The sequence below is a fragment of the Martes martes genome (genome assembly GCF_963455335.1).
Source record: "Martes martes genome assembly, chromosome: 8".
NCBI lineage: Eukaryota > Metazoa > Chordata > Mammalia > Carnivora > Mustelidae > Martes > Martes martes.
This window is the reverse complement of record NC_137895.1, coordinates 112,308,829-112,326,198: the sequence shown is the minus strand read 5'-3', so window position 1 is coordinate 112,326,198 and position 17,370 is coordinate 112,308,829. Positions and strand designations below refer to the sequence as shown.

The window sequence follows — 17,370 nt, the reverse complement described above, 5'->3', positions numbered from 1 at the left end:
ATGAGAGGGCCAGACATAAAAGGGGGAAATGAAATGAACATAAGAATGAACGTAAGAGTAGCTGCATGTAGATTTAAAAAAAAAACAAAAACAAACAAAGAAAGTGGAAATATTTTGGAAACCACAAGTGAAGCCGGGGTGAGATGGGAGAGAAATTCTTACATTTCTGACTGCATCATGGCTGTTGGTGGCCCACCACACTCGTGCTGGTCACAGCCCGTGGGGGACAGGAGGTCTCTGCAGAGCCTCACATATGGACAGAGGGGGAGCTGGCGGTGCTGGTGGGCTTTTGTCTCCTGCTTGCAACACCCTTGGCCTGAGTCACTTTTATCAAGCCATATTCCCACGCTTGCTTAGAATGGGAGCAAGGATAACATTCCCGCCAATGGGCTCAGATCTTTTCACAAAAGGAGTGGGTCTTGGGCAAAGCAGGCATGGAAAGCCAATTGTGTTGGGTGTGTTGTTGGCTGAATACCATTCCCACGGTGCAGACAGAATGGATGGGCTGTGGCTTGTTACTTATTTCATCCTCAAACCAGCTATCGGGTCCCCCAGCATACTCTTGGGTGTCCTCTCCTGGTTGGTGTTGTGGGCTCAGGATATGCAAATAAGTTTGACCATCAGTCCAACTAAAACATAATTCCTAAAGAAGATCTGTGGGGAATGTTGGAATATCTCCCTTTCCACTGGGTCAAGAACCAACCATATTTTAAAAGGTTCCAATGTACTAAAAACGTACAGAAGCATGATTCACAAAAGCCAAAAGGGAGAAGCAATGATAGGGTCCGTTGGTGGATGAATGGATGCACAAAGTGTGGTACATGCATACAAGAGAATATTGTTCAGCTTGGAAAAAAAAAAAGAAAAGAAAAAAGGAATCCTGCCACAATGCTAGGACGTTGTGCTAAGGAAAATAAGACAGTCATGAAAGTTCAAATATTGTATGATCCCAGTTATGTGAGGCTCCTAGAGAAGCCAAATTCATAGATAGAAAATGGAATGGTGGTTGCCAGGAGATGGGGGTCAGGACATGGGAGCTATTGCTCGGTGGGTCTAGAGTTTCAGTTTTGCAAGATGACTAAGTTCTGGAGATGGCTTGCAAAACAATATGAATGTACTTAACACCACTGACCTGTACAGCTGAAAAGGCTAAGATGGTAAATTTCATGTTATGTGTCTTTCACCACAATTAAAAAGTAAACAACAACAACAACAACAAAAACCCAAAAAACATTTAAATGAGGGAAGGGTGAGAGAAGGGGAAAGGGATGGGGGCAGGGGTTGCTAACAGATGAGGATCTGCAGAGAGATTCTGAGTTTCCACTGGGTTGCCCTGTCAACCCCCAGGCCCCCAGCCTCTGGGCCGCCCTGTCTCCTGAGTGCTGAGCTTTCTGCTGTTCCCTAAGGAAGGAATGGTGACCAGCAATGCTATCCTGTGTTGCTCTCAGAAACCATGTTCAGCACCTCATTTCCGGCTTCCCTAGAATGGGGGTCTTATGGACACCATCAAACATCTCCACTGATGTCACGGCTTAAAAGAAATACGAAGTCGTACTTCTTCGGGAAAATGCAGAAGGTCCTGGACCTAGGTCAACGACTCAAGAAAGGACTTCGTCCCCAGTCCCTGGACCTCACCTTAGCTTTGCGCTTGCTGTCATCCATGATCATTTTCCAGTCTGAGCCATTGTTGCTGTATCCAATTTTGAATTTCCTCATGAACACTTTGTTCTCCCGGTGCTTCCCCCCCTGAATGATGATGCCCCTCACAATCTTCTCTTCCCCCAGATCCACCTGGAGCCACTCGTTTATGTATGGGTGGGGTGCAGGTGGCAGTGCCCAGCCTGAGCGACTGGTTACCAGACGAATATTTTCAGGCATCCAGTTTCTCTCCCCTTGGTTTGATGCTGTGATCTGGGAGTCCGAGATAAGTCCAGACACCATACCCAACATGCCGGAGCAAGGGTAATCTAGAGGGTGGAATGAAATAGATGACATGAGATGGTTTTCTACAAGCCTCCATGCTTAGAAAGAAAATACCACAGATTGAATCGCCCATTGTCTCTATCCGTTCATACACATGTTTAAGTCTCTGCATCGTTTGACATTAAACCAGAGCTTTCCCTCCCTCAAACTTTTCTCCTACACTTGCAGAACTCCCCTCCCAGACCCACATTCCAGATAAGAAAATCTTCCATAAGGACATACATGTCCCCCTTTCTGAGTTCTTCCAAGTTTAATGTCAAAGTTTTGATGTTCCAGTCTCTTTGGTATCCAGAACTTATTCCCAGATCTAGTATAGGCCCTGCCCAACAGAGGTTCAGTTTATGACAGGTGGGAGATGTGAAATCAGTAATTTCAACAGCAGGACGCTGTCCTGACCACGCCTTGTTCTAACTGCATTAGGAGCTTTCCACACAAATATCCATTGTTATCTCAAATGTACCGTGTCCAAACCCAAACGGTCCTTTTCCCTTGATGCTGAATCCCTTTACCAAACTGTGTTTTAACCAGTGGAACCACCAACCAGCTAGTTCCTGCTTAGTCATCTTGTCTACCCCTATCTTACATTTTTGCATTCCTGTTCTGCTATGTAAACCTGTCACGGTTTTGCTAAAAAAAAAAAAAAAAAAAAAAAAGAAGAAGAAGAAGAAAAGAAAAAGAAAATGAAAAAGAAGTCTGTTGGCCCAGCCTTGTGGTCCCCATTTCCTTCAGCATCATCCTGGTCTGCACCCTCCGGGCCAAGGTGCTAAATGGTCTGGCTGTCTTGTCAGACCCCAGCTGTGAATTTACATCACCCATAACTGCCGATTCATTTTTCCTAAACATTTTTCTGCAATATCATTCTTATGCTCAAAAATCTTCCATCGCTAATTAAAATAAGCCATACACAAAAGGACAAATATGAGGTACCTAGAATAGTCAAATACATAAAGAGAGGAAGTAGAGTGGTGTTTGCCAGGAGCTGGTAGGAGGTGAGAATAGGGAGGTAGAATTTAACAGGTACACGGTTTTAGTCTGGGATAATGAAAAGCTCTGGAGCTGGATGGTGGTGATGGTTGCGCAGGACTGTGATTGTACATGACACACCTCAATTGTACACTTAAAATGGTAAATTTTATGTAATGCATATTTACCACAATAATAAGAGTTTTAGAAAGTTTCTATGGCTTTCTACTATTTATAGGACCATATAAAAAGTCTCTATCCAGCTTTTGAGACCTTTATTTTGGTTTCACACTGTTTATCTAATTTTATTTCCTCTTACTGACAGTATATTCCAGCTAATCCATTTTCTTCTCTAATCCCCATCATTGCTTTTGATCAAAATGTTCCTGCTGCTTCTTGTCCTCCTGCAGACAGAAGTAAGGTCCACTAAAACCTTAGAAGCCATCCTCAGACTCTTCATGAAAACTTCCCCAACTACTCTAGCCTTTATTCTGTAGTCTCCCTCCTCAGAAATATGATGGCCCATGCGAGAAGTAGCACAGAGTTTTGCATTAAACTGTTCTTTCCTTGTTTTTAAGACTGGTCATCTTGTATCCACAGCTAGATTAGAAATTCCTCGAAGGCAAGGAACAGCATCAGTTCTTTCTATATCTTCTACAGCGGCCCAAATAGCTTCTGAGCATAAGGAGAGTATCAATCATTGATTAATTGATTGGTGACTTAATAACAAACTGATCAATCATTCTCCTTTCAAGGACATCCATAAGAACGATAACCTATTTTTCTTTGAAATACTCAATTTTGCATAATATAATTAAAATTCAGCTTAAAAATATAACCATCTTAACCGAGAGGCATATATTTAATGCAATTAAACTGTGTCCATGTTAGCTGCCCTTAAGAATGAATTACTCAGATACTTTCCACATGAGTTGTACATTTCGGGTCATGTCATTTCTTTATCCAAGCGTTCAGTCCCGGCTCAACCAAGAATTATGCATGTACTGTCAACCAAGCCTGCCAGGCTTTCCAGATCATGGCTTTGCAAAGCCTTCCTCATTTACCCCTTTTTGCTAGAGGCAGGTGAAATAAAGCACTTCCTTATCGTGGTGAGAAGGAGGGAAGCTTTCTCTCATTCTGTACCTTTCCCTCAGCTTGAAAGTCCCCATTATCCTGCCCTTCCCACTATCTAAACCACTAAAAATCTTGAACCGTTTTTGAATGCTACAATTTTCCCCATCTTTCCAACTAGGTGTGGTTCTCCTTTTCTGAGACTTCTTATTAGCCCTTGATCTGCATTTCTACTATGCAGATGACCATATTCTACTCCTGGAGTGCCACTATCCCTCACCAGATTTTAAGTTTTTTGGAGACATGAATCACACCATATCTAAAAATTTTCTATGACTCCTCAAGCTGGGTTTCTCTATGGTATTTGCTTAACAAATATTTGTTGAATGAATCAACTTATTAACACAATAAAGGCAGCTGTCATTTTTTGTTAAGCGCTCCCTCCTATAATTCAGTCACAGTATTTGCTCCAAGCTGGGATCTGGAAACCCAGAACAAACTCAATGGGGATGAAAAAAAAAAATTGTAAGAAGTATTTTACTGAGGGTCTATAAAACTGTAGTGCTAAAAATAGAAGTCACATTTTTGGTCACTGTGGTCACACCTGACTGATTCAAAATCAGCCTTTATAAAGAAAATGTTTAGCTGGTAATAAGTACCAGATGTGACCATCTGGAGAAAAACACAATTAACCTGAATATTGTAAGGAGAGCACAACCTTCACCAGATTAAACACGCTTTCTCTAATGCAGACTTGGCTAGGGTGCTTTTTACACACCCACAAACCATGTGATGCCCAGCCCCCTTCAGCCAACATATCCACAGTACAGTTAGTTACTCATCCCTTCTGTAAGTCTGCCTTACCCAAAAAGAACAATGAAGAAACACCTTGATTTGCCCTTGACTAAAAATTATTTGACTCACTTTTAGCAATGATTAGGAGAAAAATTATATTAACCATTCAAAGTCTGAATGAGATGCTAACATCTACTTCTATTCTTCCAGAGTTGGCTGGCTCAGATGTGTGTGGCTACATGTCAAATCCTTTGGAAGGATTGCCACATTTAGCAAACAAACAATCAAAAATAACAAAACAAGAAGCAGGATGGCAAACCAAATTAGAATTTAAAATAATGAGTGATTTTTAGTGCAAGTATGTCCCCAATACTGCATGGGATATACTTGTACTAAAAAATGACTCGTCACTTACCTACATCAAATTTAACCGGACATTCTGTACTTTACTTGGCAACCCTGTGGGGGGTTGTGCGGGGTTAAAAGCAATTTCAGATGGAAGGGAGAGATGAGTTCTGTGGTGGGGAATTAAGGTAGTTCTTTTCATTGATATTATTTTAGAGTAAAATCTCTGTACTCAGTTTTAACAGGAACACTGAGATGTACTGGTAAATCAAATACTCAGTTTCCAAGGAGGAGAAGGAGATCGGTGCATTTAATGGGTGAAACTGAATGAGCATAGTTTAATCTTCCCATGATGACTCAGGAGGTATTGTGGTGCCTGAAGTCATCCTTGCAAACTTTGGCTAACAGAGGAACACATGGATATGTGCAGAAATGCCAGTTAAGAGACTTCTGGTTAACAAACACAAGTTAACAGAATTTGCAGTATGTTCTGATACTTCAAGCCGTAACTCTCCAAGGTTATTTTCCTCAATATCCATATTTGCCCAAACGATGAAGTCTGCTTTGTCAAAATAATGAAAATGCTCCTTTGTCAATCACCTACAAAGCAGAATGGTTTGCCCCAATCTTCTTTTCTTTATATCTTTCTGGGATGACACCTACTGTATACTCTGAATTTTTTTGGATTATTATATTTTTTTAAAAAAGAATTTCTGAATATAAAAGTTAGGTGAAAACTTGAGGGCTCCAGAGACTTTGGAAGTCAAGTGATGTATTCATGAGGTAACTTTTAATTCAATAGTTTTTGTTTGTTTTAATCCAATTTGGGTTAGGATTTGCCAAACCAAGAGGAGAGGGTGATATTTTGAAATTCAGTCATTTGTTTGTGGATAGAACTGAAAGTCATCCAGGAATTAATTCATTAGGTAATTAATTAATTAATTAATAAAAATAAATGCATTGAGCACTTGTTATGGTCCAGGCATACATGACACAATAGAAAATAAAGGAAGCGTGGACCCTGCTTTCACGGGTCTTCTAATCCAGCAAGAATGCTGAAGCCTTGTTTCTCCCGCATCAGTCTCCACTCTGAGAGGACTGTGGCCTCTGAGAGATGAAAACTATCTGTTTCTGGCAACTGAGAAGAAAACACTGATATCATTGTCTCCTCAGAGACTCTGCTTGCTGAGGCCTGTTCTAGGACCTGTTCATGGAACACCATGCCCTCTCTCATTCACGGGGTACAATTTAGTGAGCACTTACTCTAAGCCAAGTGTGTTATATTCTTTCAGTTTAATCTTCATGACAGCTGAATTAAAGTCTGTCTTACTGACCAGGAAATGGAGGTCAGAGAGAGGAAATGTCTTGCCCATGGTCACACATTCACCAGGTGGACAGTCCAGAGTGAGGCCTGGGTAGATGTCTGCACACTTTCTGTTCACGTGATTGTCATTATAACACATTGCCTTCTCCAAAACCCATCCATTATTTAGAAACTGTAGCTACTGTACTAGCCAGGAGTATCTAAAATATGTCAGGGGCCATGATAAAGAGATTAGCACTCTGAGCCTAAAACAGTATCTTTTGGGGGAAACAAACAGCTCCTTAAATAATTGCAAAATAAAATATGTGTGAAAATAAGGATATGCTGTTGCAGACACCAATGTTTAAATAAATAGGTCACTGAACTAGTCCTTTAACATGTAACATTAAGTCATGTGACATTTTTATTTCAAAAATCCAATAAGTTATTCACCTTCTTCCCATGTGAAGACTCACATGCCTAGAATGAACTCTCACGGAAATCCTTGTGAAAATGGAAAAGAGCAGTTCAAGTTTAAGTGAATGTTTTATTTAGCTAAAAGGAGAACCTCGGGAGTCTGAGTTCGGACCAATACGTTTGGAGTCACCAAGTTACTTCTCCTACTTTTTTTTTTGGTATAGTGACGGAAATTTCCACCCTGACCTCAAATGACCTTGTTCCTATGAATTTATGGGTAGTTTCTCAAATTTGTAATGATCTGAAAATTACCTAGAACTTTTCCTCACGTAACCGCTGATCAAAAATAAAGCCAAGATTAAATCTAACTTTTCAATGTTCCTTCTTTCTCCAAACCTCTCCGCCTAATTCCTGCCTCCAAGGCCTTGAACTTTCTAAGTCTGCGATCTTAAAACAAATAAGTCTGTCTCTGGGAGGAAATAAATACAATTTTGGTAAGAAATCAGATGTTAGTTTTTACTTTCCAAAATGGACTCTCCTCTAAACTAGTATAGTTTTTTTCTCCTTAGTTTTTTTCTCATGGTGCTTTTCTCCAAATGCCTTGTAATTTCATTGAAAACTGCCCAGGTGGGTGTTCCCCCCACTTCAAAAATTTGTTTTCCTTCTTTAAACATAACTATGGCAAAGAGGATAAAAATAGAAGCAACAGTGCTGGCATTCATGGAAGTAGAAAGTAAATACCCTAACATAATATTAAAAGATAGTCCAAAGATTTTTAAAAGTTATTCACCTTTAATGACATTTTGATGAATCAGTTACTGATTCTGTTTAACTTTTAATCTTACTTTGAAGGTTACATTGTATTGCTTTTTTTTTTTTTTTAATGACACTTTGCAATGTATTTACTTCAATGGAAAGGAATTCTGGTGTGACCGCTATTCACTACAGAATACAGCAGGGTCGCACAGGAAAGTCAGTGGACAAGTCATGAGTGTACTGATTGCCACAGGAATACAAGGAGAGTAATAGATGTGACGGTTCTTTTATTCTCTGCTCTGCCCTGCCTGGCCTACCTTTTCAGTCACTTAATGCCTCCAGACTGAGTCTTCTTCATCTCTCCAGTGGGTAGAATCCCTCTACTTACATCAATTTAACAGAAACTTTTAAAGTCCTATTCATGTCAGAAGAAACAAAAAAACTAGAGATCTTGACAGATCGATTTCTAACATTAGTATATGCGTTCCACAAACAATGGCCAGATACCCAGACCCAGATTTGTCAGGGGAGTTAGTAGGAAAAGGAGGTAAACCCCTCCTTGATCTTGGCTGACACAGCCTCCAGTAGCCTTCAAAAATAGAAAGAGAAAGTGACAGAGAGCAGCATGTCATGTAATAATTTTTAATTGTAGATCTACCGAGCACCTGTCCGTGGGCTGTGCACCCAGGACCCGGGGACAGAAGCTCAGTGCTTGTCTTCATGGAGCTTGCCGTCCAGTGGCAAACACCTGCACTAGGCTGTGCTGAGTGCTTTAGACCCACGTTCTAATCCATTATCCCAACAACCTTGCACGGGTCTGCTGTCATGACTGTTTCCTAGGCGAGATAACAAAGGCTTTGAAAGACAGTCGGTTCCCTCCCCAAATAAGCCAGCGAGGGGCACAAACACATCTGTCAGGGGTACAGTCAGATCTGTCTAAATCTGGAGGACATACTCTTAACCACCAAATAAACATGACCTCATTTGTGTGAGATAACTCTGCCTATATTTAAAAGTTCCCATAAGTCAAAACGAGGCAGCCTTCCAGCTGGACCTTACCTGTGATCTTACAGCCATAAACTTCAAACCTCATCGATATGCCAGTTTCCCAAGTCGCAGGTCTGATTCGGACAAATCGAGTTATTAGTGGTTTAGGGAAAACTCCAAACACAACGTCTGTGGGGTTGGTGTTTCCCTGAAAGATCTAGACAGAAAAAGAAAAAAGCCCCTTTAACAACAGACTCTTTAGATTTAAGACAATACAAAAATACGTTTTTGCAGATGCCTATAAAATTATTTATAACTTCAGCACTGGCTATCAAGGTTGAGGCGGCATTAAAAACTTGTCCTGTTATTTTTTCAAATGATAGCAACCAGAAAAAATCACGTGTAATACAGAATGTTGCCCTAAAATCATCTATTCAATTTTCTGAGAGCCTAGAACCTCCAAAAGCACTATTCAAAGGTAACACTTTTAAAAAATTATTTATTTATTTATTTGACATACAGAGACACAGCAGGAGAGTGAACACAAGCTGGGGGAGTGGGGGAGAGGGAGAAGCAGGTTTCCCACCGAGCAGGGATCCTGATGTGGGGCTTGATCTCAGGGCCCTGAGCTGAAGGCAGACACAATGACTGAACAACCCAGGCACCCCTCAAAGGTAACATTTATTAAAGGCTACATGCTATCATCCAAAAAAGTTGGAGATTATTAACTCTATCATAAGTACCTACAGAATACTCTATAGACATTTCACGGGAACTCACACCAATTTACTTTCCCAGGAACCCCCCGGAAGGAGTACTTTTGGAGTTCAGTATAGGGTCCAGCTTTTGGAAAATTCTAGGTTATGCTCCCAGCTACAGCACTTGGGCAAGTAGCTTCCCCCTTTTAACTCCATTTCTTGATGGAAAATCTTATCCTTGATGTTAAGTAATAACTTATATCTTTTTTTCAAATCACGTTTTAGTGGTCAAAATCAAAACCGAATTATAAATGATACGCAACTAGAAATCAGCTTTTCCAGGACCTCTGCCTCGAGTTTTAAACATGAGTCATTTTATTCTAGGAAAGGAGGAGACCGGTAACTGCAAATGTAGTAGTCATTGCCAGTCATGAACGAGTTCCCCACAAGGACCTGTTAGGGCCACGCTACCCAGGCGCGGTGCCACAGCTCCACTCTCCAGCAAGATCTCTGAGGAGTGGAGACTGTCTGCCTTGCTGGGACACTCCGGCACTAGACCTCCCTCTAGAGGAGCTGGAAACCTCCACTTCTCTGGCATTTACTTCAGCTCTGCTCTGGGGAGAGCCCACAGAAAGGTAAAAGGGGCTAGCGTTCTGCTTATCATACAGCCTGGCCATGCCATATTCCTGTCAGGATGTGTCCCTTGGATGTCACTGGGTCCCTTCAGATGCCTGGGGATTCCTCCCCACCTTTCCAGGTAAGTTCTCAGAGGAGGACTACAGTTTCCCAGGGCTTGTTCTTAACCCTGGGAGAAAAGACTTCTGAAAGTCGGGATAATGTTTTTGCTTCATTTAGCTTAAGTGGCCTGCATGACGGAAGGTGGTCAAATGCTTTAGAAAGTTGGCTGTTAGCCTGATCTCTCTCCAGAGATGGTTTAATATCATAATTTATCCTGGCCTGTGATGGCCTTTAGATTTCCGTCCTACTTCAGCAAATCTCTCTGGGAAACAATCTGTATGGGAGCATTTTTGTGTGACAAAGAATAATGGGTAGTTGCCGGAGGGAGTAGAGTCCCCAGCCGTAATGCTTGAAGGGTCAACAAGTCCTCTTCAGGGAGAGGCCGGCAGTCAGTTGAAAGGGTTGCCTGCTCCAGCATAGGTTGGAGGGGTGAACTCTGGCTCACACTGGGGGAACTTTATGTTTGCTGAAAACCGTGTAAGTGCAGACATTCCATTCAACATTAAGAGGATGACTGGAGTTGTTGGTTGAAGGCTGCTCTTGACGAGCTACGACCAACTCTCCCTGAAGAAGGCGGGGACGATGTGGAGGCCAGCATCAGAGAGGCCCCACAGAACAGGGAAAGGAGGGTCCATAAGGAGACTCCAGGCAGAGGTTCGGATTGCATTTAGCTTCAATGAATGTGCTCAGAAGGATGCCAAACCCTTATCTTTGCTGAATCCTTCTTTAACCTTCTTTAATCCATCTGCCTCCCACTTTAGAAGAGCCTTCTGCATCCCAGGATGCTCTGGATTGTGGGCCTCGCTCTGTGCATTGTCAGACACCCCCTCAGACCTTGTGGGTGCTCCCCGACACGTCCCCGTCATGGTGTCTGGGCCATGTAGACAACTGATGGCCAACACCTAACGAGGACATGTCAGAGAAACAGCCTTCATGTTTTAAAGAAATGACCTGGAGGCCTGAGGTCAGTTCTCCTCACTCTCTCTGGATTCTTTTGTTTGTTGGTATGTCCTTGGCATCAGCATTTTGTTTGTTTGTTTGTTTGTTTGAAACTAAGTCACGTCTTCCAAAAAATATTTCAAGAATAAGTCATGAAACTTAGGGTCAAAATTTACTTGCTAAAGCTTCAAAAGCATTGGCTGTGAGGGTTTCTCGTCCCCAGATGGAGGATTGGTTCCGTGTCCTCCAGGGCTAGACAGTGGCCTTGAACTTGCTGTCCATAGAAGTTTCCTCCCACAGGGCAGCTGTCTATATATCTACTTTCATCCTGTCTGCCCTCAATAAGAGTTGGGGCTTCGCAGCTAATCAAAGGGAATTATCTTCACACTCAGGAGGCTTTTCTTAGCTCCAGACCCAGGAGGAAAAAACCAGGCCACGTATGCTCAAAAGAGAGACAAAGACACATTAATTGGCCTCTTCCCAAACTCAGAATTTCAAGTTACCTGGATCTTTGCTACTATCCTTATCAATGCCATGCATTTTACTTGGTTTCAGGGAAAGCTTTTAATTTGAGGGAGACAGTGAATATGAGTTCTCAGAAATCTTTTGATTAGTCAATCAGAGCAAGCGAAACTTCAAATAAACAGACAGACTGAGAAGAGTATGTCAGTTCCAAATGAGTTAGGGCAGGGCACCCAGGGCGAGACCCGCTGGTGTGGCTTCTTTGGTTAAGGGCAGTGAGGAGGTAGCGTCTTGTCGTTTGCGTGATCTGAGAGAACACTGTGAACTGCCTTTCCTTCGGTTCATTCTCACAGTAGCAGCCAAACGCACTTGTAAATTAGTTTGTGAGCCACAGAGGGTAGGTGAAAAGGAGTTTTCTAAAACCAGCCCATTACTGAGAGAAAGAAAGGAGTCTATGAAAGAGAAGGAAGAAACATAGGGAAACCAAACAAAACAATGCACCTAAGGCTGTAAGAGGACAGTGCTTATCCCATGCACAGTCCATATCCCATGAGAGGTTTAAAGTGATTCTTGAGGCTGACACTTAATTTGGCTGGTATTGACTTTTCTTGGAAACATCTGTATAATTTCCTCTTGGCTTCTGGATCTGGGAACATGAGACCCCCTTGGTCAGATATAAACCTCTAATTGCACTTTTCGTTTTAAATCAATCCAAAACTAAACCAGGCCAGACAGAAAGCTCCCAAACAAACAAGTAAAAATTGATCATCCATTTCAAAGACTCAATTGGTGGTGGGGGATGGGGGGAGCGGCAGTCACACTTACGACAGGTTTACTTCCTTCTTTTATGGTGATCCAGTCTTCCCCATTGGAGCTAATGTCTATTCTGTAAGTCTTGACGTAATATTTCTTCTTGGTTTCCTTTGAAATGGCTCCCTGTGTCCCAACAGCTGTGACAAAGCGCAGAAGACCCAAGTCTACCTGCAAAACAATACAAGCGTGGTCAGTCCATCACCCTGCACCACCATGACCGGAAATGTCTTTTCCTGTGGGTTCCACAGTGTAGTTTTCATCCACCTGAGAGCAATAAGCCCAATTCCACCTGGCATCAACAATCCCTAACTTCCCCATTCCATTCCTTCTAAAGGAAGGCACAGGTATGGGGCGCCTGGGTGGCTCATTCAGTTAAGCATTGGTCTTTGGCTCAGGTCATGATCCCAGGGTGTGGGATCCAGCCCCATGTCAGGTTCTCTGTTCAGCAGGGAGCCTGTTTCTCCCTCTCCCCTTGCTTGTGCTCTCTCTCTCTCTCTCAAATAAACAAATACAATCTTTTACAAAATAAAAATACTTTTCAAAGAACACAGTAATATATGTCATTTTACAATTAGAAAATCAAGACAAGATTAATTCGCACATTGGACTCTGGAGAGGCTTGGACTAGAGCTCGGGTCTAATGGGCTCCCATTACACTCGGCAGTGTCTGCCCCCCTCACAAACAAATTGCAGACAGATATGATACAACTCTGACACCACCGTTGAGGGTTGTGGTTTGGAAAATGGGCCAGAGATGTGTAATCTGGAATGGAGGGGAGACAAGGAAGGTAGAGTAAGGATTTTTGTTTCATCTTTAAATCTCTGCCTTCCCCCTGTCTTCCCACGGCCTTTCTTGCAGTTCAGCCCCAGAGGCAGGTGGATCCCAAGGCATCATCTGGGCAGGACTGATGCCTCCATGTGACAATGTCTGGGGCTGGTGAGCTCTGACTGTAAGTCTCCAAGGGAGAAGTTCCTCAACACCAGAGCCTGGTTTTTGTCTCTCACTAGCCTGTCTCATACCCCTGAAGGTTGGGCTGCTTGGAGGGCATCGCAGCAGTGATGACAGAGGGTGACCAAAGCCTCAAGGTCCATGATTTCCTGCCAGAGATGTGCAGTGGCTTGGGTTGCTCCTGTGACCCTGTGACATGAGTGGGCAGGACAAAGATCTAAGCTTCGGGCACTCAGGAGTCTTGGATTGGTTCTGCTACTGGCTAGCGGGGAGGCCTTGGGCAAGTCACTTCGTCTTTAGGATTCCAATCTTCATTTGTTAAATAAAGGAGTTGGACGAGATAACCCAGAAGGCCCCTTTCATCTCTGACTTCCAATGATTCCATGTTTCCAGTAAAGTAAAACACAGTCGACCCTTGAACAATGCGGGGAGTTAGGAGTGCCAACCTGCCACATAGTCGAAACTCAGCGCATAACTTCTGACTCCCCCAAAACTCAACAACTTATAGTCTACTGTTGACCAGAAACCTCACAGATAACATAAATGATGGATCAAGACACATTTTATGTACATATTATATTCTATATTCTTAAAATAAAGTGAGCTACAGAAGAGAAAATGTTATTAAGGCAATGATAAGGACATCCACTTACAGTATCATCCTATAAAAAAATCCACTTACTAGTGTACCCTCACAGCTCAAACCCAGGTTGTTCAAGGGTCAACTATAGTTTTTTTTTTCTTTCTTATTCTTTTCTTATTTCCATCATTAGTAACCAAGAATAATCTTAAAACAAAAATCATTACTAGTTTCTATACATTCAAAATATATTTAATTTCTTCTTAAGGATACATTTGATTTTTTGCTTAAAATTGTTTCCCTCTATTTATTATACCTTCTGCCTATTTTATTTGTGTATAATGCAGATACTTTAAAGAAATGATACCGAAGCATACGGCAAATACTTTTTAAAGGACACAGAAAGTAACTGCACATTACAACTACTCAACATTAACAAGATGTTTCAACAGCACTTTCATTATTAAGAGGTAAGAGAATGTCATTTTCCAACGAGAACAGCAACAAAAGCCAAAAAAACAAAAACAAAAAACCCCAAACACACCCCCTACCCACCTCCAGCACTTCTGAATCCTGTTTTCTACGTACTGCCTGACAACTCAATTTTCAGAAAACAAAATTCCAATTAACCCTCTGGTCCTATAGGCCATGAACACCTAAAGAATTTCCATTTTATGTACAGTCAGCCTCATGAAGAATGACTATTGTCTTTCATGAATTGCTTTTTCCTGAAGGCCATTGGAGTAGTTAAATCAACATGTTGCCAATTCACTTCAAAAACTGAACAAAAAGTTACATCCAGGAAAAACAGCTATATCACCAGCCCATAAAAGCCAACTTGAAGTTACACAATTCAACAATAGGAGATTTCATCTGGAAAGGAAGGGAGCACCATTCAATGTAAAACTGTCCTTATTTCATTTACTTGATTTTAAAGATACAAAGTTTATGCTTGGGCTTTTGCCAGATTTAAGAGGAAAAAAGAGGAAGGCTTGAATAGAAATTATTTGATTAGAATATTTGAATTTATTATTATTATTTATATATATGAATATATTATTTAGAATTATTTGAATAGAAATACTATTAGGATAATAATAGTAGATGCTTTAATCTTAATTTAACAAATAAATATTGACCCCACACATTTTTACCAAGTGCCTCTACTCATTAACTGAAATTTGAATTTTTTTCAGTAGCCGTAAGACTTTGTATGAATTTGTACACAAATTTCAAAAAAGGGAGGCAGTCCACGTTTGCTGGATTTAGCAAATAAAAATAGAGTCTGTTCCATTAAATTTGAATTTCAGAGGAACAACACCTCTTTTTCATACATGTATTCCTGTGCAATCTTGGGGCATACTAAGAGCTGGTCATTCGTTTACTTGAAACTCAAATTTAACTGGACATTCTGTATGTTATCTGGGAACCCTAAATCTAACTCTATTTTAGACAAATAATCAGGGGATTTTAAGTTGCTGCAAAAACTCTCTTGATTTCCTAATGCTGCAGTCTGAAAGTTAATAGGTACTCTGGACTTGGTTGCCCTCCACAATTTCAACTGTTTTCAAATGCTCTCAGAACACTTAGTGCTTTACTGACTATCCATTGAGTCATGCCCAATGCCATATCCACTTTCAAGCTGAAGGGCCCTTAAAATCTTGACGTCCAAGGGAGCATGAAGCAGAGCTATTTAAATAAACTCTTCCTGTCAAACTTACAAATGGCTCTTCAGTTTGGAAATGATTAAATCCCCAAGAGTGCATATTCAGCTCAGGCTGATTTGAAATAACTCTAGAACTTCATCCCAGGGCTGTCCCTTCTGCTAATTTTTAAATTTTGTTTTTAGGGTAAAATTTGGTTACCAGGTAGAAAAGTAGTTAATTGATTGTCAACTAGAAAAATCCTAGGCATTAGAAACAATGGACTTTAAAGGAGGGAGTAACTGACAGGAATTAACCAGGTATCCAACGTGGGAGATGGCCAGCGTCCCAGATAGAAAGGCCCCAAAACATATGCATGAATCCCTTGTAAAAAAAGAAAACACTATTTTCTTTTCTCAACAGCAATGAAATGCATTGGCAACCTCCCCTTGTAATTGCATAAAATTTCCTGCTGTGCTTTAAAACTCTGCAGATTCTCTTATTTATCCCACACTGGGATACTTGAAATTTCATTTCATTTTTCTTCCTCACATTACTGCCACTGGGTTTAGCAAGGATGAATGACAACCTCCCAGATGATTAGGGCTGGGGCCTGAACTTTTGCAATTAAAACCGGATGGTACCCAGAACTCTAACAAGACACAGCCTCCCTAGCACCGTGGGAGCTCTCCCCGGCAGCACCAGCAAAGTTCTTTCAAGTCTCTTCTCCCTAGGTATCTTCGAGGAATGCCCTCACGGCGTTCGGCTTTGGCAGAGATGCATCACCATCAGCCTCAGAAGCCCTGCTGCTCACACTTCCCGCGTCGTGTCAGGAGACCCAGAAGGCCTTACTGCCTAGAGCCTGGGTGTTAAACACTCCTCTCACCAGTGAAGTCGGCTCTGCTAATCATGACATTGGCCTCCGTTGACCTTCTGAGTCCCACCTGCTCTCCAACTGCACCTTCTAGCCACATTAAATTATTTGTTATTCCTCACACAAGATAAGCCCTTCTGTTTCCCTGCCTTGCCACATGAAGTTCTCTTGACCTAAAATAACCTTTTCCTCTTTTCTGACTACAAATGACTTTTCCCTCTTCCTGGTCTGGTAGGCAGAACTCGAAGTCCCTTCTTCCCCCTGGGGATGCTTGGTGCATGGCTCACCGCATCTCTACCGCTGAACTTATCATGCTGTGTTTTTGTTCTACTTCCATCCAGAATTTTGTGATTTCTTCTAGGCAGTGTCTGTTTTTTGATAGAGAAAAGTAATAGCTGCCTAGTGAAAATGTATAAGAGGCAGAAAAGATTAAAGAAGAAAATAGAATCTCCGTGAGACCAACATTAGGAAATAGTCACCGATAAGAGCCTTCCAGAATATTCTTTCCTATGCAAAATACATGTGGATGCTGTATGTATGTTTTGTCATTAGCAAAATGAGGTTCTATTACCTCTAGGTTTGAGAACTTGCTTTTTGTTTAGTTGGATGGCTAGATTTTCATATCCAAAGTATTTTCCAATGGCTTCGGATTATATTCCACAGCGAGGCTTTTGCATAATCTGTTTGATTGGTCCACTACCCGTGAACATTTTTATTCAACTTAATTGACATTCACTCAGTGGACACTTCATATACCTCTTCTCCTCTAAGTTCTACAGTAAGTGGTGAGGACAAAAGAGCAGTATGGGTGTGAGAAACATGCACACACACACGATGACAGAATGGGGCACTGCTCAGAGGAAGGAGTCAACGTTTTACGCAGACACGTGGAAGTTGGGGCACTGCAGACATTTTGCAGTGGACTCTGATGTCTAAGACAGGTGTTGGAGGATACACAGTAGAAGTTGGCAAATGGCACAAAAAGCAAAGAACGTTCTGGTGAGAAGAAGGAGCAGGAAGTACAGAGGGAAGCAGGAGGATATGAATGAAAGAA

At 41.6% G+C, this 17,370-nt stretch overlaps 1 protein-coding gene across 2 annotated transcripts in view; it reads right to left on the bottom strand.

Annotated features, from left to right (window-relative positions):
• Positions 1-17,370, bottom strand: part of NRP1 (neuropilin 1) — a 136,348-nt gene that overhangs the window by 28,213 nt on the left and 90,765 nt on the right. For both annotated transcript variants that reach the window (XM_080810995.1, XM_080810996.1), the window contains exons 7-9: positions 12,283-12,438; positions 8,693-8,837; positions 1,636-1,967 (exon numbers count right to left, since the gene is read on the bottom strand). In XM_080810995.1, the coding sequence (XP_080667121.1) occupies positions 1,636-1,967; positions 8,693-8,837; positions 12,283-12,438 (633 nt within the window). The remainder of the gene's footprint in view (positions 1-1,635; positions 1,968-8,692; positions 8,838-12,282; positions 12,439-17,370) is intronic.